Source organism: Apium graveolens, chromosome 4 (genome assembly GCF_009905375.1).
Source record: "Apium graveolens cultivar Ventura chromosome 4, ASM990537v1, whole genome shotgun sequence".
NCBI classification, from domain to species: Eukaryota; Viridiplantae; Streptophyta; class Magnoliopsida; order Apiales; family Apiaceae; genus Apium; species Apium graveolens.
The window spans coordinates 310840026-310859363 of record NC_133650.1 but is presented as its reverse complement, the minus strand read 5'-3'; the positions used below and the strand labels follow the sequence as shown (position 1 = coordinate 310859363).

General features: G+C 37.6%; 2 protein-coding genes across 2 annotated transcripts; both read left to right on the top strand.

Moving 5' to 3' along the window:
- Positions 1-8886: 8886 nt before the first annotated feature.
- LOC141720138 (uncharacterized) lies at positions 8887-10288 on the top strand. The gene is made up of 3 exons (XM_074522492.1): positions 8887-8947; positions 9565-9745; positions 9862-10288. Exons 1-3 carry the CDS (start codon positions 8887-8889, stop codon positions 10286-10288), a joined length of 669 nt encoding a protein of 222 aa, XP_074378593.1.
- A 24-nt stretch (positions 10289-10312) lies between these two features.
- LOC141720137 (uncharacterized) lies at positions 10313-10807 on the top strand. The gene has a single exon (XM_074522491.1). The coding sequence runs from the start codon at positions 10313-10315 to the stop codon at positions 10805-10807; it is 495 nt and encodes a 164-aa protein (XP_074378592.1).
- Positions 10808-19338: the final 8531 nt, after the last annotated feature.

The window sequence follows — 19338 nt, the reverse complement described above, 5'->3', positions numbered from 1 at the left end:
CTTAAAATAGATACAAATCTACTCATCCCTAGCAGGATCATCCTTATCCTTCTCAACTTCAGTGTGCCCATCCTCTGCGTTAGCAGAAGTCTCTGCATTCTTTGCCGAGGAGGAAGGAGGAGAAGTGGTGCTAGGATCGAGGATGCGATCTTCTTGCATAGGGGAGTTAAAGATAGCGTCCAAGCTGTCCTCAGTCTTAGGCTGCTCAGGAATAAAAAAGTCATTGGCTTCTATCAAGCCAGGGTGCTTCTCAGCCACGACCTTCACTGCAGCATCCCAACCTTGCGTAACAACCTAGTACAGCCTTATTCTTTAGCTTCTTCTCGAGGACCTCGACTCTCTCTTTCCATTTTTTCATCACCCTTTTAAACTCATCTGAGTTCCCCTTCCAAGACCTAGCTTGGTGAAGTGCCGCCTGGAAGTAGATATTACTCTGCACAAAGGTAGGAGGATTTAATAAGGATTTAAAGTAAAAAAGGAGATTGTAATTAAAGAAAGAGAGAGAAATATTACTGAAGCTTGAGCTTGAGAACCCAGAAGCTCAATGGTCTCTATGTCACTCCCTGTCACAATGTCAATAAAATCTTGAGGAGTTATGGACTGATAGGACCAATCCTTAGCATATTTGGTGGACCCTACCACCGTCTCACTTCTTCTAAAGCCCCAGTTGGGCCTAAAAGAGTGCGCCTTGAGTGGAGGATCCACATCGTCCCCCATTGAAACCTCTGGGACATGAGGCTTTAGGAAGGAAGGGCCATCGGGCTTACTCCTTGGGTCCCTATAAAGTTTGGCCCTTTTTCTCGGACTGATTCTCCTTCTTTTGGCCTGTTGATGTTGTTAATGGCCTCGCAAGCTGAAATAAAAAAAGAGTGAAATATTAAAGTTTGCAAATGATTAAATTGCAATAAAGAAAAACAAATAAAGAAAAAACAGATAAAGTTACCCTTATCAGTGGCCTGAGAGAGACCAACTTTCTTAAGGGAAAACTCCTCTAAAAGGGTCGAAGTGTCTGTTTGATCGTTATCCGTGATGAGGGTTTGATAAGCGATCTCCTCTGTATCAGTTAATCTAATACTAGAACGACTACCATCGACTACTTTGCAAAAGGGCCTACGAAAAAGAGTGGCCTAATCGCCTCCGGCCCAAGTCAGCCTAACAAATTCATCTCTCCATTTTGGGTTATTCTCAACAACGGAGTTACCATTAAAAATGTGGGGAATTTTGGGCCTTTGACGTATTAAAACCCAGCCCGATTGAGTTAAAGCACTATTATAGAATTGGAATATCTTCCTAAAAACAACAACAGAAAGGGGAAATTCATTCCTAAGACATAAAACCATAAAATAAATAATGTTTCTCCATGCATTAAGGGGAATTGACAAGGGTTTATTTGCACATCTGCAAGGAGACACGAAATGAATTCATGGAAGGGAAACCTAAGGCCTGTGGTTAAGGCTCCTCAATAAATAAAAAATAGTATCCCTCTCCCAGTTACAGGTCCTATCCCTAGGGGCGGCCGGAGTAATCCTAAGGTTAGGATGGAGTTTGTACAAGGTGTCGTAAGATTCCATCCTACCATCTAGCTCATGGAAAGTATTACCATGGTTATAAGAATCTAAATCAGAAAGAGATGGATATTCATCCCCTCTAGCATTAATCATGTGTAGAGAGAAGTATAAGGAAAGCGTATTTGAATAGCGATACCTTTTTCAGAAGTGTTCATCTTTGCTAACCTAGCAAGGTCGCGATCCGCCATCAGCTTCAATCCATTTGGTAAAGTAGTCAATCGCCACAATCAAGAATTTCCTTTGAGCAGTAGCCATTGGGAAAGGCCCGAGAATATCCATTCCCCACATAGCAAATGGGATTGGGGAGTTTCTAAAAGTCAGCATTTCGGGAGGTTGCTTTACTACAGGGGCATGTTTCTAACAATGATCACATTTCTTAACATATTCTTTAGTGCCAGCTATCATTTCTGTCCAATAGAAGCCTGAGCGAGTGATTTTGTGGGCTAAGGCCCTGCCCCCCAAGTGTTGGCCACATATACCCTCATGCACTTCCTCTAAAGCAAGTCGAGCCTGATGAGGCCTGATACATCTTAAATAAGAAACTATAAAAGACCTTTTATAAGGAATCCCATCAATCAAAGAATATCTTAGGGCTCGTACAGTAAACTTTCTTGCTTCACAACATCACTAGGAAGCCATCCAGTTTGCAAATGAGCCTTAATAGGATCTATCCATGACCCTTCAAGTCCTATGGGGGTAATTAACTTGACGTCTATGCTCCGTGTTTTCAAAATATGAAAGTACACGCTCCCAGAGCTTTCTTCTATTTCTGATGATGCAAACTTGTATAACACATCGAACTTAGCATTTTCTTCCCTTGGAATGTGTTCAACATGGTATTCATCGAACTGGGTCATTACGGCCCTCACTAGGGGTACATGCTTTTCCATGGTTTCATCCCCTGCCTCAAACTCCCCCTTGACCTGGGATACCACCAGCTTAGAATCTCCACAGACTTTCAAGTTCTTGATCCTCAATGTTTCTGCTAGGCCAAGGCCAGCTATCTGAGCTTCATACTCGGCTTCATTATTGGTTGTTGGAAAATCTAACTTCATAGCATATTCAATCAAGAACCTATTGGGGCTTTGCAAAACTAAACCCGCTACACTCGGATTTGTTTTCGATACTCCATTAAAATAGAGAACCCAGAATTCCTTGTCCTTATTCTGTCTACCTTCATTATCTTCTTTTTCCTCCATGCCCTGAGGTTCTGTATCTCCCTGCCCCCGACTTCTTGGTTGGGTATGGTACATTCAACCACGAAGTCAGCCAAGGCCTGGGCTTTTATCGCCATTCGTGGCTTATACTTTATTTCGAATTCTTCCAGCTCAATAGCCCATTTAATCAACCTTCCACTGGCTTTAAGACTATGGATGATGTTTCTCAAAGGCTGATTCGTTACTACCTCAATCTTATGAGCTTGGAAGTAAGGACGTAACTTCTTTGAGGCCATCACTAAGGCCAAGGAAAAATTTTCAATAATCGAATAATTCAACTCAGCCCCATGCAGAATCTTACTGACATAGTATATAGGTTTCTGGACTTTATGATCCTCCTTTATCAATACAGTGCTCAAGGCATTTTCTGAAACGACCAAATATAAGTACAAACTTTCGTTCAGGTCTGGTTTGGCCAGCAATTGGGCTTGGACAATGTATTTCTTCAACCCTTCGAACGCTTCTTGACTTTCCTCTGTCCATATAAAATCTTTTATTTTCTTCAAGGATTTGAAGGATGGTAGGCACTTGTCTCCAGATTTGAACATCTTTGATAGTCTTTGGAGGTTCCATGTCAAAAATGACCTTTATCTTATTAGGATTTGCCTCGATTCCCCTTTTTGAGACCATCAATCCCAAGAACTTTCCTGATCCCACTCCGAAAGCACATTTTGCGGGATTTAACATCATTTTGTGATATCTCGGGACCTCAAAGGCTTCCCTCAAATGGGTTATGTGGTCAGTCTTTATAAGACTCTTAACTAACATGTCATCTATATATACTTCCATTATTTTCCCAATAAGGTCTTTAAAAATTTTATTCACCAACCTTTGATAGGTAGCTCTTGCATTCTTAAGACCTAACGCCATAACAAGATAACAAAAAACACCAAAGTCAGTGATGAATGATACCTTTGGAATGTCATCCTTATGCATCTTGATCTGATTATATCCATTGAATTCATCCATAAAACTCAGCATCTCATGGTCAGCGGTCGCATCTATCAATGTATTTATCCTTGGCAGTGGGAAACAATCCTTTGGGCATGCATCATTCAGATCAGTAAAATCCACACATATTCTCCATTTTCCATTAGCCTTCTTTACCATTATAGGGTTTGCTAACCATTCTGGAAATTATATCTCTTCAATGAAATCAGCCTCTAAGAGCTTTTCTACTTCTAGCTTGATTGCCTCTTGTCTCTCAGGGGCAAAACTCCTTTTATTTTGCTTCACAGTCTTTTGATTTAGATCTACGTTCAATTTGTGAGTGATCAGTTCTGGTTCTATGCCAGACATATCAGCTGCTGACCATGCAAATGCATCACTATTTTCTTGTAAAAACCTCACCAACTTCCCTCTAAGGGGCTCCTCCAGTGATGCTCCAATGTAAGTCACTTTCTCAGGATCCTCGGGAGCCAAAGGGACCAGGATCAAGTCTTCTACTGACTTCCCTCTTTTCTCGTCATTCTCGCAATATCTAGGTCTTCAATAGGCAAAACTTTCCCCAAACTCCATTAGCCCTAAGGGAGGCTACATAAAAACTCCTTGCCATCTCTCTTCTCTAATCCCATTTTCGGTAGGAAAATTCATCACTGAATGGTAATAAGAGGGTACTGCTTTGAAAGCATATATTCTCGTTCTTTCCATGACTACATTATAAGTTGATCCAGCCTTTACTACCACAAAGTTCAACATATGTGTTGCTTGTCTTGGTTCTTAACCCATAGTCAAAGGCAGCTTAATTATCCCTTCTACGGGGCATTCGAATCCAGTGAAACCATATATTAAGATATCTGTTGGGGTTAATTGAGAATCATTGTAACCCATCCTTTTGAAGGTATCATAGAGTAAGATGTCTACCGATGCTCCATTGTCTACGAGGACTCTTTTCACAGGACTGTTCCCTATTATGGGTGTTATGTCTAGGGGATTATGAGGAAACTTCACCCCTTCCAAGTCGAAATTATCAAACACCATCACTACTCCGACCCTGGCTCTTTTTTGAGCTTCCCCCACTATGTACATGACTTCTCCGGTGTAAGCTTTTCTTGAGTTCTTAGATAATCCAGTTGCAGTTGGTCCTCCAAAGATTGTGTTTATTACTATCCCTCGGGGCTGAGGTCCCCCAAAGATGGTGTTTATCAATAGCCCTCGGGGTTGGGGGTTTCTCCCCTGCTCATCTGATCCTTCCTACGATCATCAAAGTTCCTTCTTCCACTATTATTCCTATCTCCTCCATCTCCAGTATATTTGCTCAGCCTTCCTTTCCGTATGAGGAATTCAATTTCAACCTTCAGTTGTCGGCACTCATCAGTGTCATGACCAACATCCTTGTGAAATCTACAATATTTGCTTCTATCTAGCTTAGCATGATCATCTTTCAAGGGCTTGGGCCAATGAACATCTCTATCTTTCTCGATTTCCATCAAGATCTGACTTCTAGGAGCGTTCAACTTAGCATATTCGGTGAACTTTTATCTAGGTCCTCCCTTCTTCGGGGTTGAATCAACGTCTTTCTCAGTTCTAGGATACTTGTCCTTAGCATTATATTCTAGATCAGTTTTTCGCTTCTTGCCACCAGCGGGCTCGTTGTTCACCACCGTCTTCCTCATACTTTCCTCCACCTTTATAATTTTCGGCCCTATCTTGAAGCTGTAACATGCTTTCAGGGGGGGCGTTTGGCTAATGACATCTTAAAGAATTTATCCCTAGTTCCATGCTACAGTGCTATCATAGCTACCTTATCATTGAGGTTTGGGACCTTCAAAGCTTCTTTTGTGAAATGATTCAGATAATCTCTCAAGGACTCCTTTTCTCTTTGCACAATGCTCATAAGGGATGCTGAACTCTTCTCATACACTCTTCCATTAATGAATTACTTGATGAAATCTTGACTTAGATATCTGAAGGACCCAATAAAATTTGGTGGTAAACGACTATACCATCTTTAAGCCATCCCCGACAGAGTTTGGGGGAAAGCCCGACACTTAATAGCATCGTTCACGGGCTACAACAATAGTACATTAGAGAATGTTCTGACATGATTTGTCGGGTCACCAGTTCTATCATAAGATTTGATGTTGGGCATCTTAAACTTCCTTGAGATGTGGGCCTTTAGTATCTCTTCAGTGAATGGTGGAGTTAGATCGTCGGGATCTCCTAGGCGCAATAGATCACATGGATCGGCCCTTGGGACAACAACCCTTCTTGGTATTGGACCGTTCAGGTCTATATTTGGAGGAGGATCTCTCCACCTCGGAGGATGTGGGGGTCTTGGGGTTAGGTGCTCCTCCAGGTCGCGCATCAGTTTTGGATCTCAGCTTCATGAGCCCTGATCCTCTCCTGTACTTCTTGGGGATTTGTCCCTCGGGTGCTCCTGGGACGCTGATTAACATCAGGCATCGGTTCTTTACCAGCACGCCTCCTTCTTGGAGCCACATCATCATCCAAAGATTCAGAGTCTCTCTCAGTATAAGGTCCAGAGAATTCTTGATCCTGTAGAATGGAAGCCAAACCGCGTATATATTGGGGCATCTGCCCTTATGCTTCACTCCGGTTGGAGTGCCCACTCCCTCCAGCCTCAGGATATAGGGGCATACCATAACGGGGGTTAGTGGTCATAATTGTTGAATATTCGTACCCAATGGGTTGAGGATTCAAAGGTACTTGTTACTGCTGAAATTGGGGATTCGTCTTTTGAAGAGTCGGGGTATTCGTCCCTTGAGGCTGTGCCTCGGTTGCTCTTACCAGAGTCCCTCCTTTGGTGGAGGCATAGGTTGAATGCTGGGGTATCTCCAATATTGACGAGATTGGTTGGGTTGTTCCGGCCGATGTTCCTTCAAGAGCGTTGTTTCTGCGCCGCATGTTCACCATGGTTGTTGGTATGCTTTCCCATAGACGTCACCAAATGTTATGGATTAAAAACTAGGAAGTATTAATTTCTGGGGCTCGTGAGCTTCGAGGCTCGATTTGACTGCTATTGTGTTTCGTGACTCAATTTGCCTTAGCAAGATGCGTACGTACCTTGCTGTATGCTAAGGATCAAGTCAAAACGTAGTTCTGATTTGTGGGGTGAGACCCCTTATATAGGAATAGAATGCCTTAGAATTAGGTTTGGATTAGGAATCTTGGTGGACAAGTCTCAGATTTAGCGTGGACTTTGGAGTCCTACAATGCATGAAATTGATTCCTTATCCCATGAGATTTCTTGGAGGCCAATCTCCAAGGAATTGTGTCCTCATTTGGACTTTAATTATCAGCTGATTTATCCCATATTAATTAATTACGAAATTAATTAATATTCAGGGTTTTGGGTCCTTTATAATAGGCTTTATTGTTAGCCCTATCTGGGCATGATTAGTGCGATATTAATCGCGCAACCAGAGTTTATTTTCCCCCCTATCAAGTAGTATTTCTTCACTTTATATACCAAAGAAATATTCGTACTTTACTCAGGTTTGGAATTTATATGTTACAATCAGTCCAGTTTAATTTTCTTGTTATGAATAAATGAGTTACCCTATTACACCTAATCATTCCTCTTTAATCATTGTGATATAATATAGGTCGATTTCATTTCATGGATTTCATTTCTTGTCTTCGAACTTTTGGATTCACATTCTCACCTCCGGCAACTTGACAAATGAAACTTTCAAGAGCCTAACCCTGATACAATATGTGATAATCTTCATTATATTCCAAGTTTTTTCTATAAATTCAGTTCACGTCCTGATTTTGAATCCCAAAAAGATAAAATTTAATAGTCCAAATGTAATAACTTGACACTTGGTTCGTTTATAAATCTGACACAATTAACAAAAATATTATGATTTATTGGTATAATTAGTAGTAATACTTCATCTTATATACTGAACAAATTGCCCACAATTGTCGATGTGTAATTATGGTATTACACCTCCTGTTTTCAAAAATTAATTTTAAAATTTGATGTACCATAATTTTTTTAACTATTTATACCGATTTAAGAAAATTAGGTAGAAAGATTCGAGTCTAACATTTGATACTGCTTGATTGGGTATTTACCAAATGTTATGAGTAGAATTTGGTATAAATTTTTTTTGGAAGGTTGCTGGAATCATGGAGAAAAATAAAATGATTTCGCTAAAAACACGAAGACCACGAGATGGAAAGTGATGGAAATTTAAGTTGATCTTGTTTGTTAAATATATGATTTCTAGAGAAATTATAGGAATTCTCTCTTACTGCAAACTATTTCTCAACCAAAAATAAGAGGCGTACGTAATCTTTTATTGGGGTTAAAGTCACACGTAGTTCTTTGAGGACTTGTTGTCATGCCCGCAGCTTGAAATATTTATTTAAGTATTGCCTCAAAGGACATGATCATGCAACTATTCAGGTAAATGGTCGGAATAAAAAGGCAGCAGCTACTGGTAAAGATGGTGAAGTTGATGAAATCCAGGCCTATTTGGATGGCCGTTACATCTGTGGTGCCGAAGCCTCTTGGCGGATTTTTGGTTTTCCAATACATCATAGGTCTATATCAGTAGAGCGGCTACCATTTCATTTACCTGATCAGAGAAACTGTACTTTTCGTTCTAATGAGATGCTTCACAAAGTGGCTGAAAGAGAGAAAGAACGGCTTAGCAAGTTGAAAGCTTTCTTTCTACTGAACAAGCTTGACTCAAATGCCCATCAATACACGTACGATGAGATAGCCACGACACTATATGTGGAAAGATGGTGAGAGAAGATGGAATCGACATAAGAGAGGCTTCTAAATAGGATGCATGTCCTACACTCACCACAGTACTGGTGAACCATGGTTCTTGAGGTTGTTACTTACCAAGGTTTGTCGTCCTGTATCTTTTGATAGTTTAAAAACTATTAATGGCGTACTTTACCCCACATTTAGAGATGCATGCAAGGAATATGGGTTGCTTGACGATGATAAGGAGTGGCATGAAGTCATGACTCAATGTGCAGCCTCAGGTTTACCTCCTCAAATTCGCCAACCCTTTGTACATATTTTAGTCAACTGTAAAGTGACAGACCTAGCAAATTTGTGAAATTGTCACTGGATGAATATGGTGGAGGATATTCTATTGAAGAGACGAAAAATGGAGAGTAATGCTAAGCTAATCCTAAATGACAAACAACTACAGTTCTATGCACTTGCAGGTATGATAATCAATTTACTTGAGAAGTTATATTTCCTGCATAGTTCAAATGATCTACTCTAACCTCTATTAATCTGTATTGGCCTCTGTGCAGAAAAAATTTTGTTGCGTTCAATTTGAAACTGATAATTGTGCTTGCAGAAATTGATAATTTACATAAACTGATATAGTCCTATGGTATTCATTTAATTTAGTTGATGCAAATGCAAATACAAAGCCAGGGATAATTTAAAATTATACATTTAAATATAATTTTAAATTATACATAGAAATTAATACATTTAATTTGTGTGATATAATTTAAATTTCAAATTATACATTTAATTGATAATTTCAAATTATACATTTAATTGATAATTTATGTGATATCAGTTGATGTATTTATTTAATTTAGTTGATGCAAATGCAAATACAAAGCCAGGGATAATTTCCAATTATACATTTAATTGTAATTTCAAATTATATATTTAAATTAATAAATTTAATTTGTGTGATATAATTTAAATTTCAAATTATACATTTAATTGATAATTTTAAATTATACATTTAATTCATAATTTGTGTGATATCAGTTGATATATTCATGGTCTGAGTTTCATATAATTTGTGTGCTTGCAGAAATTGATAATTTGTTGCGTTCAATTGGAAAATCTCTCTCACACTTTACACAATTGCCTCAGCCTCCTTCCAGTTATTTGAATCAAGGTTCAAATAATTTGATCATTAAAGAAACAAGCTATGACATAAAGGAGATGGAAGCTCAGCACCAACAATTTTTACAGAATTATAATGAACATCAGTTATAAGTTTATGATTCTGTTTTGGAATCAGTAACCAAAACAAGGGTGGTCTTTTCTACATTTACGGTAGTGGTGGATGCGGGAAGACCTATTTATGGAGTACCTTAATTTCCAGATTAAGATCAAAGGGAGACATTGTTCTCCCTGTTGCATCCTCTAGCATAGAAGCAACTCTTAAGCCTGGTGGAAGAACAGCACACTCCCGTTTCAAGATCCCAATTGTTCTTGATGAATTTTCTTTGTGTAATATAGGTCATGATTCAGACATTGCGGAGTTGATTAAGCAAACAAAGTTAATAATTTGGGATGAGGCGCCCATGCAACATAGATACATGCAACATAGATATGCTTTTGAGTGCTTGGACAGGTCTTTAAAAGATATAATGAAGTCCGTATATCCTGCACGTTCTCAAATGCCATTTGGAGGAATAGCCGTGGTGCTTGGCGGGGATTTTAGGCAAATTCTGCATGCCATAGCTCATGGTGAAACAGGTGAAATTGTCTCTGCGTGTATAACCAGATTTCGGTTATGGTCAATTTGAAAGGTATTTTTGCTAACCAAGAATATGAGGTTGGATAAAGGTAACAACGAGGCAGAACTGGAGGAGTTGAGAATATTTGCCAAGTGGGTTCTTGACATTGGCGATGGTAAAATGCTTACACCTGTTGATGGGAGCAAAGAGTTTCTTGAGGATGATATAGAGGTTCCACCTCATTTCTATGATTTAGAATCTGACAACTTTGTTGACAAGATGATCAAAAGTACTTATCCAAATTTTACTGAGAAATGCAGAGATCCAACATACCTAAGTGAACGAGCTATACTAACTCCAACAAATCAAACAGTTGGACATGTTAATGACCTTATTGTTAAAAAGCTTCAAGGTGAATCTGTATCGTACTTTAGTGTGGACCAAGCGGAAGAATTTGGCACGGAGGATGACCTCAACTCTGCATTTCCAGTTGAGCATCTTAACTCAATTAACATTCCAGGATTACCACCTCATGATCTCAAATTAAAAGTTAGGCAACAACGAGCATTGAGTCTCCATAAATTTTAAGACACTTGGCTCTCACAGCTCTAGCTAAGACTAACCTGGGTATCAAAGCCTCAAACTCTGCTTCGTTGTTCGTAGTTGGGAAGTCCAACTTCAAAGCATATTCGATCATGAACCCTTCAAGGCTTTGCAAAACTAGGCCTGCACCACTAGATTTTATTTTGGACGCTTTGTCAAAAGGAAGAACCGGATACTTCTTTAGAGTCAAGTATTCTTCTTTATCCTTCTCTCCTTCTTCTGGGGTTACTATCTCTTGCCCCCGACTTCTTGGTCGTTAATGGTGTATTCGACCACGAAGTCTGTTAATGTCTGAGCCTTGATGACTGTCTGAGGCTTATACTTGATATCAAATTCTCCCAACTCAATTTCCCATTTGATGATCCTTCCACTCGCTTTAGGGTTGTGGATGACGTTTTTCAAGGGTTGATCCGTTAGGACTTCTACTTTGTGTGTCTGGAAGTATGGTGTAGCTTCTTGGAGGTTGTTATGAAGGAGAGTGCAAACTTTTCCATGGCAGAATAGTTCAACTCGGCTTCATAGAGCACTTTGCTTACATAGCAGACATGCTTTTCAACCTTTTGTTCTTCCTTTACTAGAACGACACTCACAGCTTGCTCAAAGACTGTTAGGTATAGGGAAATGATGTCCTCTACATTTGGTTTGGCCAACAACGGGGCTTTACTCATGTACACATTCAGCTATTTAAAGGCCTCTTGGCTTTCAGCAGTTCATTCAAAATTCTTCACCTTCTTCAAAGTTTTGAAACTGGGTAGACATTTTATCTCCTGACTTCGAGACGAACCTCCCCAAGGCTGCAATTCTCCCCATCAATTTTTAAACATCTTTTATGGAGTGAGGCAACTCCATATCTAGGATAACTTTTATTTTGTCGGAGTTTGCCTCTATTCCTCTCTTCGAGACCATGTGATCCAAAAACTTTCCAGACCCAACGCCAAAGACGCACTTAGCAGGGTTTAACATCATCTTGTGGTGCCTCTGCACTTCGAGTACCTCTCCGAGGTGATCAATGTGATCGTCCTTGTCTAGGTTTTTGATCAACATGTCATCGACATAGACCCCCGTGTTTTTTCCGAATAGATGAGCGAATATCTTATTCACCAATCTTTGATAGGTAGCTTCTGCATTCTTTAGCCTAAAAGCCATAACAAGATAGAAAAAGACACCCAAGTCAGTAATGAAAGATACCTTGAGGTGTCATTCTTGTGCATTTTAATCTGATTGTAACTGTTGAAGCCATCCATGAAGCTTAGCATCTCGTGCCCTGCAGTGGGATCGATCAGGGTGTCAATCCTTGATAGAGGAGAGCAGTCCTTAGAGCATGCATCGTTGAGGTCAGTGAAGTCGATGCACATCATTCACTTCTTATTGGCTTTCTTGATCATCACAGAGCTAGCCAACCATTCAGGAAATTATACTTCCTCGATAAATCCAGCTTTAAAGAGCTTCTCATCCTCCTGCTTATTGGCTTCCAGTCTATTTGGTGCATAAGTTCTCTTCTTCTGCTGCATGACCTTCCGAGTTGGATAAAAATTTAGCTTGTGAGTTATAAGGTTGGGGTCTATCCCAGGCATATTGGTCGTTGTCCAAGCAAACACATCATTGTTCTCTTGTAGGAACTTTGTCAATTGGTCCCTCAAGGGTTTCCCCAAGGACGCTCCAATGTATGTGACTTTATCAGGGTCTAGCAGGTCTAAGGGAATTGGGACCAAGTCCTCAGCTGGCTTCTCTCGACGCTCATTGTTCTCTCAGACATCCATGTCTTCTATTGGGAGGACCTGCCCCCCCAGTTCCATCGGGCCTAAATGCTGCTACATAGCAACTTTGGACCATTTTCTGATCTCCTTTCTTTTCTTTAACACCATTTTTGGTTGGGAACTTGAGTACCTTATGATATGTCGAGGGCACGACCTTAAATGTGTGGATCCCAATTCTCCCCATGATGGTGTTGTAGTTAGAGGCTTCCTTGACAACCTGGAAGTTTAGCATTTATGTGGCCTCTCTGGGCTCTTCTCTAATAGTCACGGGGAGTCGAATTGCTCCTTCTATTTTATATTCCACTTGGTTAAACCCGTAGATGGGTGCATCAGAAGGGTTAGTTGGGATTCAGTGTACCACATCCTTAGAAATGTGTCATGCAACAGAATGTCTACGGAAGCTCTATTGTTAACCAGGACCCTTTTGACAGGATAATTCCCAATTATCGGAGTGATAACTAAGGGATCATCCTAAAGGAATTTGAAACCGTCAAGGTCGGGGTCACCGAATTCAAGTACCATCTCAATCTTGGCACGTTTGGGTGCGTCTCTGACTATAATCATCACCACTTTAGTATAAGCCTTTCAAGAGTTCTTTGTTGTCCAAGCGGCCTTTGGCCCTCCGGAGATCATGTTGATAAATGACCCTCTGGGATGCGGGTTTCGACCTCTGTTGTTACCCCCTTGGTTATCATCTCTTTTGTGGCCTCCGCCATCACCGTCCTTGACAAATCTTCCACATTTTCCTTATTGGATGAGATACTCGATCTCATCCTTGAGCTATCTGCAGTCGTTGGTATCATGACCAACATCCTTATGGAACCTACAAAATTGATTCTTGTCTCTCTTCTCGGGGTCTCCCCTTAGTGGCTTCGGCCTTCTGAAATCCTTATCTTTCTCAATTTTCCTTAGTATTTGGCTTTTCGACGCGTTTAGGCTTGCATATTCAGTGAACCTTGGTGGTTGATTCTTTTTGGAAGTGAGATCAGAGTTCTTTCCGGTTCGAGGGTATTTTATCCTTGGCGTCGTACTCTTGGCCCGTCTTCCGCTTCTTGTTGACAGTGGGTTCATTGTTTACCACCATCTTCCTCATGTTTTCCTCCATATTGATTTTTTTCGGCCCTATCTTGGAGCTGTAACATGCTTTCAGGGGTTTGCTTAGCTAGGGATATCTTGAAGAACTTGTCTTTAGTCCCTTGCTGCAGTGCTATCATAGCTACCTTGTCATCAAGATCTGGAACCTTCAAGGCTTCCTTTGTTAAATGATTCTGGTAGTCTCATAGAGACTTCTTCGCTCATTACACAATGCCCATGAGAGGCTGAACTTTTCTTATGGACTCTGCCGCTAATGAATTTCTTGATAAAGGCTTGGATTAATTCTCTGAAAGACCCAATTGAGTTAGGCAGTAGACGGCTGTACGACCTTTAATCCATACCAGATAGAGTTCGGGGAAAGGCCTGATACTTGATAGTGTCGTTCACTTGATGTAGTAACAGGGCGTTGGAGAACGTCCTGGCATGATTAGCTAGATCTCCAGTGCCATCATATGCTTTGGTGGTGGGTGTATCTTAAACTTTCTTGATATGCGGGAATTCGTTATCTCTTCAGTGAATGATGGATTTGGATCATTAGGATCTCCTAGGGACATCAGATCACTTGGATCAGTCCTTGGGGTCTCAACCTTTTGTCTTGGTATCGTACCTTCCAGGTCTATAACAGGAAGAAAGTCCCTTAGTCTTGCTACATGTGGAGGTCTCCGTGTCTGGTGCATTTCCAGGTCACTCTTCATCCTTTGGATCTCAGCTTCATGAGCCTTGATCCTCTCTTGTACATATTGGGGAATTATCTCTTGAGTGCTCATGGACTGTTGATAACCAATAGGCATTGGCTTCTTACCAGCACGTCTCCTCTTTGGAGCAACTTCATCGTCCAATAAGTCAGAGTCTCTAGTAGAGTAGGGTCCAGAGAATTCTTGGTTCTCAGGGATGGGACCCAAGCCATGGACGTATTGGAGCATCCTCCCTTGTCCTTCACTTCGATTATAGTGTCCACTTCCTCCGACCTCGGGGTATAGAGGCATCCCGGAAGGGGGTTAGTGGTCCCTGAAATCACGATCATTGAGTACTCTCACCCAACGGGTTGAGGGTTTATTGTTTCTTGTAGTTGCTGAAATTGGGGATTCGTCCCTTATGGCGTATCTTGGATCGGGGGATTCGTCACTTGAGGATGAGCGTCAGATGCCCCTACAGGGGTTCCTCCTTGGGTGGTAGCATAGGTCGAGTGCGAGGGTATCTCCATTATTAATGAGATTGTTTATGATGGGATGGGATCGTCGATTTCACCATTATTTCTGCTCTATGTAAGTACATTGGTTGTTGTTTTCTTCCTACAAACGGCGCCAAATAGTGTGGAATAAAAATTAGGATCGTGATTACAATTAATGCTTGAATTATTGAGCTTCGATCTTTAATGGTTGTTCTCGCAGTGGAGACTAGTTGTCCTCGCAAGATGCTTACGTATCTCTGTGTTGTAGAGAATCAAGCCAAAAACGTCATTCTTGGTTGAGGGGTAGAGCCCTTTATAAAGATGTTGAGTCTAGGGTTAGACCAGGATAGGGATACTTGGTGGAGAAGTCTCCTACTTAGATGGTAAGTAGGACTCTTCTAGACGGTGGATCCTGGATCCTTCCTAGGAGGAGTCCGTTTCCATGTTGGATACGAAATTGGTGTCATCATGGATCTGAACGAGACCTTCTTAATTTAATTACATCTATAATATTTTTCCGAAAAGTATAATGAATATCATTATGATCATGATGAATTTGTTAAAGTATTTGACTTGGGAAGAGAGTCTACACACATATTTTGGTTGTGATTGCTTCGTCCACCACTTAGAGAAGGAAACTAACCTATATTTCTAACAAGAAAATGAGAAATAACGCTATTATAGGTAATACGGAAAGGAGTTGGAGTGAAAAAGTAACGGTTACCATCTTTCAAATTTGGCCATTGATCCTTGGTTCGGTTATGCGTTCTAGGTTTTTGGATTTATGAAAATGGTTTTCAATTTTATAGTCATCAAATGACAAACATCAAAGAATATCATGCATGAACAGGTTTTGGATTTGAGGGTTTCGATGGACAATTGTGTGGCACGTTTCAAATATTGGGATTTTCGGGAATATGCATAGAGTTCGAGGAAAGTTTCACGTAAAGAATTTCTTGAGTGCAGGTATTATATAAATATTAGTATATAACCATGAGATGCACTTTTATCATGTATATTGTAAATTCTAATTTTGATTATACCTCTTAAAAATACTAATTTTTTTTTATAATTATAATATGTTCCCGGCAGGATTCGAACATTATACCTCTTAAATAATACTATTTTTTAAGAATAAATCTAAATATCAACAACGATAGACAACCAAACTTTCAATATTTCGTCTATAATATAATAGTATAGATAAAAATATAATATAAGTGTTTTATTTTAAATATAATAGAATATTAAGGTTGTGATCATTGTTACATTCCTCGTTATCAATCAATTATATGGACATTAAAGAAATGTCTAAAATGACTGTTATTGCATGTAACACTCTAAAGAGTGGAATCAATAGTAATCCACAAAAGAGGTCATTACTTGACAAACAACTTGGTGGAGTACGATTTTATTTGAACAAATGTCCAAAAAGTATAATAAGGGAATCATAGGAACACGATTATAAAAGTAAAAATACTTTAATGAAACAAACAAATGAAAATAATTAATATAATATTCATTTGTGATAAGATATTTTAATTAGTAATCAACCTTATTAAAATTTTCTAATATTATAAATTGCTGGATAACCATTTCTAAGGTTTGGTATCCATATTTTGGCTCGGATATAATTTTTAACTTTAATTTGACCAGTGGACTATCCATTTTTAGGTTTGGTATCTATATTAGGTTTATAAAAGATCCATATATTTATTATGACCCATTTTAATTATAGAAACTTTGCAATACAATTATAAATATGAATTGTGTTATTTATGGTAATTTTTAATACAAATTTGAAGTAAATTTTAAATTTTGACGGATCTATTTATAGAAATAATCTCATAAAATATATAAAATAAAAATAACTTATGTAACGAAAGTAATTCTTAAATAAATTTATCATAATGTGTAGATGCAATACACTTATTATATATATAACTTAATCTTTCAGAATTATATTATTCAATTTTAATTATAAATTTATTATTTATTATATTAAATAATTTTTGAAATACCCGTTGCAAAGCACGGCTATAAACTAGGACACAGTAATAAGCGTCGTTTGGGCTTGTGAGATGTTTCTTAATTCATGAGAAGTTTTTACCTTCATTCGGAACTTTAAAAGTTAAATAAACCATCATTATGATAGAAAAACGATTTATTGATTTTTGTTCGGTTCATTAAGAGGCTACACCTCTCAGACTTTGAGATATAAAAATTCTAAGTTTGTCAAAAACGGAGGGCAATTAGCATAAGCTCTAACGATCTGCAACTTCTTTTATTGGGATTTTTGAAAAATACCAAAGTTCAATTTTTTTTTTGCAAAAATAATATCACATTTTAAAAAAATTGCAAAAATATATATTTTTTTATTTTTATTTACAAAAATACTTTTATTTTTTTTACAAAAATACGTGTTTTCTATAACTCAATGCAACTACATGCAAATTTGAAAGATTTCCTCAACTAGATTCAATCTCGAATTTAACAAAAAAAATCCGATGCTTCTAGTTGCATACGTGGTTAATTTTGGGTGCAACGATTTATTTTCAAATATTTTTGAAAATTATAAAATTGTAAAAATACTTTAAAAAGTAGTAAGATTTTAGTAATTTTTATTTTTATTTCGATTTTATGATATCAATGACAACAAATCAAATAATATCTTCTATATAATTAGTTTATTTTTTCTAATACTAAATATAAAAATTAAATATTAAACATTGAGCCATGTTTACTTTAGTTTTTGATTTTGTTCTAATTAATTACTTATTTAAACAAACTTTTATATTTATGCTAATAAATCTAAAATTGAATTATCATAAATTTATCTTTTACAATAAATAGAAACCAGTAACATCATTTTAAAACATGTCATTACTTTTTATTATTCGAAAATGTGTTCACTTTCTTTTCCAAAATTTATGTACTCTTTGAAGTTTACTCTTTAATAAAGATTAAAAGATCTTATTAAACAATTATCACCTACAACTATTAGGTTGTGTTGGCTTTGTAAGAATGGAATAAGGCTGAAATAAAATTAATAAAAGAGTGGAAAGATTGATTGGTAGAGGAAAGAAAATGAATGATTATTCCATTTTTTTCACCATTCTCAAGATTTTTTCTAAAAAACCATATTAATTTTTGGGAAAAAGTTTTCAAAAAAAATTAAGGAGAATATGTTTCCAAAAAAGGTTCGGAAAAATTGTTTTTTGGAAATATGTTGTTAATTGAAAAAATATTCTCGTGAAAGATTTTCTGACAATAAAAAATCGGAAAAATTTTCTAGCTAGATAAACGTTTTTGGTAAAAAAAATGTGAGAAAATCATTACCAAAATTCTTTTCCGGATTCCCGCATATTTAGAAAGAAAATTCTCAGGATAATTCTCTAATAAAAAATTCTCAAGAAAGTTTTTCAGAAGTAAAATTTTGGGAAACAATTTCTCGAAAAAAAATCTTTGAAAAAAGTTACCGAGAAAAATATTATGGAATTTTTTTTCAATATTCTTATAAATGAAACAAATTCTTGAGAAAAAATTGTGTAAAAAAAATTATGAGAAAGATTTTGGATACAAAATATTCTCGAGTAAAGTTTTTCCGGAAAATATTCTTGTCGAATACAATATAAAACATAATATCGTGTCTAGAAGTATTGAGTTTATCCTACGTTTTGGATGGAATATAATTTAACAGTTATAATGGAATGGAATGAGCATGGAAATGACTGCTTACATTCTTTTGTTCAAAATGAACAACCAAATTTTCATTCCCACTATTCCGGTCTCTGAAATCCATTCATTTCGACATACCCTTAATTTTCATCCAAATATAATAAAGCTATAGCTTTTGTTGGGAGTGTTGTTGAAATTTGTTGTGCCGTGAGAAAAAGTGTTGTGAGGAAGATTAGATTACTGTTTGGTAATTTTTTTAATTTATGTATATTTTGAGATATAATATATAAAAATAATGTTTTTGGCAAGGTTTGATGGTGAAACTGATAATTACTTCCGACAAAAACTGAAAACAGCTTTTTCCAAAAACATAGGTGTACATGTTTTTGCTAACAGCAGCTTTTAGATAAAAGCGCTTTTTCAGAAAGCAGTTTTTACAATTTACCAAACACACTTTTTCAGCAGAAAACTGCAACATCAATACCAAATGGGCCCTATGTTTGTGAAGATTTAAGGGTCGTTTGTTTAGGAAAACAACTTATGTGATTCCCTTTGTTACAATTTATTTTGTAATTTTTTAAAAAAATCATATATTAAAAAAAACTTTGTATAACAAGTTTTTTGTATTTTAAACTTTAAATAACTTTGATTAATATTATATGTAAATATTGTATGCTTTCAAATATTTTGAGTGCCGTATTTTTAAACTAAAAAATATCACCATATTTTGATTTGTAATACACACACCCACGCAACCCCTCCCCACAAACTCATATATATATAGGCAAATCATTGAATAGAAACTACACTTAGAA

Bases quoted from the DNA above. Each gene is read 5' to 3' on its own strand.
- LOC141720138 (XM_074522492.1), top strand. From the start codon at position 8,887: ATGGAGAGTAATGCTAAGCTAATCCTAAATGACAAACAACTACAGTTC. The intron at 8,948-9,564 runs GTATGATAATCA...GTGTGCTTGCAG, and splicing joins ACAGTTCTATGCACTTGCAG to AAATTGATAATTTGTTGCGT. The intron at 9,746-9,861 runs GTTATAAGTTTA...CTTAATTTCCAG, and splicing joins CAGAATTATAATGAACATCA to ATTAAGATCAAAGGGAGACA.
- LOC141720137 (XM_074522491.1), top strand. From the start codon at position 10,313: ATGAGGTTGGATAAAGGTAACAACGAGGCAGAACTGGAGGAGTTGAGA.